At 37.2% G+C, this 6,000-nt stretch overlaps 1 protein-coding gene across 2 annotated transcripts in view; it reads right to left on the bottom strand.

Annotated features, from left to right (window-relative positions):
- Nucleotides 1-1,411: 1,411 nt before the first annotated feature.
- Nucleotides 1,412-6,000, bottom strand: part of PTN (pleiotrophin) — a 98,097-nt gene continuing 93,508 nt past the window's right edge. The window contains exon 5 of one of the 2 annotated variants that reach the window (XM_059932635.1): nt 1,412-2,156. In XM_059932635.1, coding sequence (XP_059788618.1) covers nt 2,104-2,156 — 53 coding nt within the window. In that variant the 3' untranslated portion in view covers nt 1,412-2,103. Of the gene's footprint in view, nt 2,160-6,000 lie in introns of both variants that reach the window. The other variant, XM_059932634.1, reaches the window with a different exon arrangement.

The raw sequence follows: 6,000 nt of genomic DNA, 5'->3' as shown, positions 1-6,000 counted from the left end.
TCAAGACTTCAGTGAGATTTAGCAAGATGTCTGAAGCTGGGGCTGGGGTAGAATAATTCTTGAGAATTTAAGTTTAATTTCATACCCTATGCAGTGGAGATTAGCATTCCAAGCCTTGCTTTCACAGAGAATCGGGGAGTTATTATATGATGTGTTAGAGATCATCCTCCACACAGCAGAGAACCCCTGGCTTCCTGCCATGTCCTGAGAAAAGGGGGAATGCCACGGTTATTTACAGGACCATTTTTTCCTTTTGGGGGTTTTGTTCTAGTTCACCTTATCTCATTACTGATTCATGGGCTGCTATTTTGGCTGAATGATGATGGAGGAGCAATATTAGGTGAGAGGCTAACAAAATATGTTGTAGGCTTTTCCACCATCCCTATCCTTATAGGGTCTTTGCTGTCAAAAAAATCCCAGTCAAGATAATGCCTTCCTTTCATCTCCTCCATCCATCCCCATGAGTACTTTTCTCCTATTAAGGTTCACTTGTAAAAGAACTGCATTCACGATTAATGTGTCTGCATTTGCACTTTACAAGGTACTCTGCTTTTATTAAGCACCAGTCTATAAATTGTTCCATGTATGTGCCCAGAAGCCCGTCCCTTTTTCTGCTCCCCACTGGCAGTTGGCTTTGACTTACTGGGGAGATATGGACCCTTCCAACATGCCTAGCTCAAGTGGAGTCTTCGACCAGATGGTAAAAATACTACAGCTTTGAAGACACTTTGGCTGCATCATTAGACCAGTTTGTAATTATTTTATGGTTAGCCCAAGGTATTGAAACCATCATTTCTGAAAGTGGACTTAGAGTTATCTTGGTAGATAAGTGTTTGTTTATTGAGTCTTATTGTTTTAAAATTAGAGGCGGCTTTTTCAAGAGAAATACTTTGAGGCTAATCCCAGCTGACTTCTGAGAGGTTATTTCTCTGAATAATAGAAATATAGACTTATAATATTTACTTAAAAACTGTGTTCAGAGCTCAGTAGATAAGAGTTAGTTGTACAGATAGTCCATGGCACTTATATAGTAGATAATAGAGTAAGAATTATTGGCTTATAGAAACCAAGTACAGGCTACCATTTTGCCTGGTGTTACTGATTTGGACTATGCAAGCCCAAACTTATTCAATAGAAGAAGAGCATTTTTCTGTTCTTCCAAACACTAGGCTACTTTGGAACTTTTGTTTAATTCAGTAGCACCAGTCTAACCTACTATATACTGATAGAAAGTTAGAACATAGATATAGTTATAGAGCTACATCTACAGCTACATCTATATAACATTTGTGCCCAATAGTGATTTAATTAGCTTGTATGATCAATTCTCACTGCTAACAGGTCAGATGGGTGAGTGTAGGTGACAAAGGGAGAAGGGTTACAATATCAAATTATTGCACACAAAAGCATCTTTTTTTCAGCATCACCTTGATTTATTTTCCTAGTCTTTTTTTTTTCCTCAGATGGAAAAATAATTTCATCAAGAAAACAAATATTTCTGCCAAAGCAAAATAATTTCATGTTTTAATGCTTTTCTTTTTAAACAAGTCAACATTGAACTAGGACATGCTCTGACCCCGCTCCCCTCATTTTGCTGACTAAAATGTTTTTAAAATCCATTGGCAGAAAGAAAGATATTTTCCTCAAATAGGATGATCATATTTTATTGCTGCTTTGTTTAGTAGACATTTTTCTCAATTGGGAAAAAAAGTCTAGGTGAAAAAATTACCTAACAAGAGAAGTAGTTTACATGGTCATAACATTTAAATTGCTGCCAAAAGAAAAAAAATGTAAAAAAAGATTTTAAATGTAAAATATCACATAACTTCAAAAAACTTACCTCAGTTTTCTATCACTTATCATGTACTATAAGTCAACTTTCTAAATAGGATTACAGTCCTTTATTATAAGCCCCTAGTTGTACTATGGTATACATTTAAAAAGATGCTACTACAAAATTTTTCTTTTCTTTTTGTTTCTGCCTATTGTGTACTTAAGCTATAGATAATTTTTGAATAAAAAGCCTATGGTAGATATAAATGCAATAGTTAACTGATCCTGTTTGCTGATGTCCTCTTCATGGTCCACGGAAGGTGGCGTCTTTTAGTCCAGCATCTTCTCCTGTTTCTTGCCTTCCTTTTTCTTCTTCTTAGATTCTGCTGTGATTAAAAATAAAAGAAAAAGAAGAAAAAGCATTGCATTAGCAAGCTATGAGGGGGGGAGCCACTTGTCTTATAAATGGCCAGGAATGAAATGATTAGATACATAGAAAAAGTACGTGTGTGTGTGTGTGTGTGTGTGTGTGTGTGTGTGTGTGTGTGTGTCTGCTTTTGTGCTTTTGCCAGGAGAATGCCTATGAGAATAGGCAGGAGTAATACAGCTTACCTCCCTGTGTGAACACATATAAATGCCTGTTATCTTACTGGTTGCCCCCATTTGATAAACAACATACTGTCTGGGGTTCCTACTTAGAAAATACAAACACAGCCAGCATCTCTGAGAGAATAAGCCAGGTCACTGCTCAATGGAGAGCTATAAATGCTTTCTTAGCCCCTCACTTCCCACATTCCCTTTCCATGGAGAGTTGATAAACACTCTTTACTGACAAACATTTTCAAAGTGCTTCCACTCCTGATTTGCCCTCTGTTTATACATTTAGCCAGCTATTCATATACGAAGGACCACCTTTGAACCTACCAAACATGGAGCTTTGACTCTACAGAGACTCCTAGCCTTAGATGAAGCAAGTGGAATGTACCAACCTGGGCTAAACCAGGTGAGTAAAACTATGAGGATTTAAATCAAAAGACTTTATCCTTTTCCATTCAATCATCTGCCATCTCCCTTTTCCTAAGCATAGGAGAATGCAGTATAGAATAGGACGTGTCAGTTTTGGCTCCAAAGATAAGAATGGTCAGCATCACCAGGCTAGCAAGTAAAAGGATATTGCTAAATGTTGCTAAAATACTTCCCCCATTTGGTCCACAATAGTGGCAGAAATGTATGGATTTGGGGCTGGAGCCAGACTGCTGGAGTTTAAATTCTGGCTCCATCACTAGTTACTATAAGACTCTGAGAAAGTTAATTTTTGTATCTGTGTCTCAGATTCCTCACTTGTGAACGGGCATATGAATAGTACCACTTCGTAGGGTTCATATCCAAATTCAATGAGTTGTATAAAACCCACTGAGGACAGAACATGGCACAATGACATGTGCCAATAAAGGTAAGCAGTCATCATTAGTGTGATAATAGACTAAGAACAAGAGGTAATTTATCTGTAAGATTAATACTCTTTGTCATCACCAAGACATGTGCACTGAGCAGGTTATTGAATGTGCTAAGCAACAGAGGAATATCAGGACGCAAACGATGGCCAGTAGGGATTAGGGCTTTGTTCATCAGATCATAGGGCATGTGTCCAAGAGGGTCATAAGGCTTATGATGGGAGGGAACATGACACCAACCAGAAATGGTGTACAAAACCCAGCTTATACTTAAATAGAGCTTGAACTTTTTCCATTCTTACCAGCTCTTCAGATAAGTTCCAAAGACCATTATATATTAGATGAAGTAGTATTTCTGTACAAAGTAATTGTCCTAAACTTCCCTTACTCAAGCTTCAAGGGTGCAACATACACAATTAGGTCAGGAGTTGCTAAAATTTTGCTAAATTGCTGCTCACAAGCATTCATTTTGTTCATGTGTATCCTCAAATTTTCCCCTCTCCATACTGAAGTAACAATTTTTTATTCTTTCTATTTTTACTTGTCATTATAAAAGTCTCCCTTTTTTTAACCTATTAAAGGTGAGTTGACCAGAACTTCCAAGTTTAAAGATACCTCTAAGGTCAAAGAAGATTTTCTGTTCGATTGCTGGACAAATAATGCCTGAACATTTAATAATTCCCAGTCTTTGGTTGACATTTGAAGTAACAGCTGTATATTAAAATGGTATCCTCAGGGAATAATCTAAGATGACAACTGAAATATAACTCTGATTTCCCTTGTCTGATTTTCTCCAAATCCCTTACTGGGGAAGCCTCAGTAATTTATAATCCTTTAGCTCTCCAGCAGAGTGGATGTTTGGGGCAATAATTTGCATATTTTGGCTAGCATGTCCCTATTTCATATGTAAGTAAATGGATCCCATACCAATCAGGTGTTTGTAAATTTTTATTTCATAACACTTAAAGTTATTCTGAATATTGAACACTATTTGATCTGACTAATGTAGGTTGTTCATTTCAGGGAACACTTTGGGAATGGGAATCTCTCCTCAGTTCTCCTTGGTAAAGGCAAGAGCACATCCTCTCTCTGTTACCTGAGCCTGACATTTATTTTATATTCATCAATTAACAACTTGCTAAATACCAAGAAATCAACCAATTGCCATATAATCTGCATAATATCAATCAATTTATTTTTTTGATGCAACTGACAAGTCATCATGGCATTCCTTTGACACACTACACACCTTAAGTCCACTCTGGGTTCAATATAAATAGAAAAATGAGGCGTCTCAGTAAAAGGTAGTGGAAAGAAGGAAGAGTTTGTATTTGCATAAGGTCAATTTGATTTCTCACATTGTGACTTTTACATACATTTTACTGACAAACAAAATGAGCTTTGTCACTACTTGTCTCTGTGGTCTCAAAAACTTGTGAACATCCTCTCAAGCTTTACCCTGTCTACATGAGGGTTTTTAAATAGTATCATGGAATCTATGATCAAGAAAGAACTTAATCCAACTCCTCTATGTAATTGGTGCAGAAAGAGAAGCCAAAAGAGTGTCAGTGATTCCTCAAGGTCTACAATGATCCAGCAGTAGAATCAGATGAGGGGCCGTTTCCTGACTCTTGGACCTCTTTGCACAGCACAGCACCGCATCTATTAATCATCACATCTGTAGTAAATGCCCATTGGTCTTATTTTGTGCTTATATGTTGCCCATTGTTCAGATCACCTCCCTTTACTTGAATCTCTACACTTGCGCTTATTTCAATTCCCCCAAGCACAACATTCCTTTTTCTCTCTCAGTCTTTGGCCTTCAAACCCACTCTTTATTCCATCAACTCCACACTTCCATGACCACCTCCATCTTGTTAATGCCTCCCGTCCTTCAGGAACCACTTTTGACACCACTTCTAGTTTGTTAAGCTCTTGATCTGAGTTAGAAGCCTATTACCTTTATTTCCCCAGCAGAGCACTTATCTCTAGTACTGTAGTTGTCACCAAAGTATAAGCTGTGAGAGGGCAGAATCTCTACTACTGTTAAACCCCTAGTCCACAGCATGGTACCTAGTGCATTATAGCTGACTAGTAAATCTTCAGTGAACTAAATAAACCTGCAGCACGGCAAGAACACATGCCTCATTGGCTTACCATTTTCCTTATGGAGGTTCCCTGAATTTTCCTTGGTTATTTCCACCTCAGTCTTTACATATTATGTTCTTTTTACCCGAGTGTTTTTATTCCTACTATCCTAACTTTGCTTGGCCAACATCAACTCATCCTTAAGATCTTCAGTTTCACTTCTTCAAGGAAGCCCTTCCCAAACTCCCAAGCTAAGCATATTTCACCCATGGTTAGACACTTCCATTGTGCCTCTCATTGCTAGTAATATTGTATTGAATTATTTAACATGCATTTTCCCCTTCCTACGAGGGTAGAGATTGTGTTTGCCTTTTGCGTCTGTGTCTTCAGTGCCTGGTACATGATAAGTCTGGTACATGAAACGCAAAAAAATATTTGTTGCATGCAGAGTGAAGAAATAAACACTTGAAGGGGAAGTAAAAAGAGTCAACTCATTAGTACATAGAAAAGTAGTATTTCTCGAGGAAAGTAAAAAACTATATATTCAATCAGAGTCTTGTAATATTTCAGTGAAATATTTAAAGTTCTTCTTTAAATATTCTTTGAAGAATTTTTTATGAAGAATAATTTACAAACATATATACATGAAATTTATCCAAGCTTCTCAACATTTTTCTTGTCTTTA

Source organism: Balaenoptera ricei, chromosome 9 (assembly GCF_028023285.1).
Source record: "Balaenoptera ricei isolate mBalRic1 chromosome 9, mBalRic1.hap2, whole genome shotgun sequence".
NCBI lineage: Eukaryota > Metazoa > Chordata > Mammalia > Artiodactyla > Balaenopteridae > Balaenoptera > Balaenoptera ricei.
This window is presented reverse-complemented; position numbering and strand designations above follow the sequence as displayed.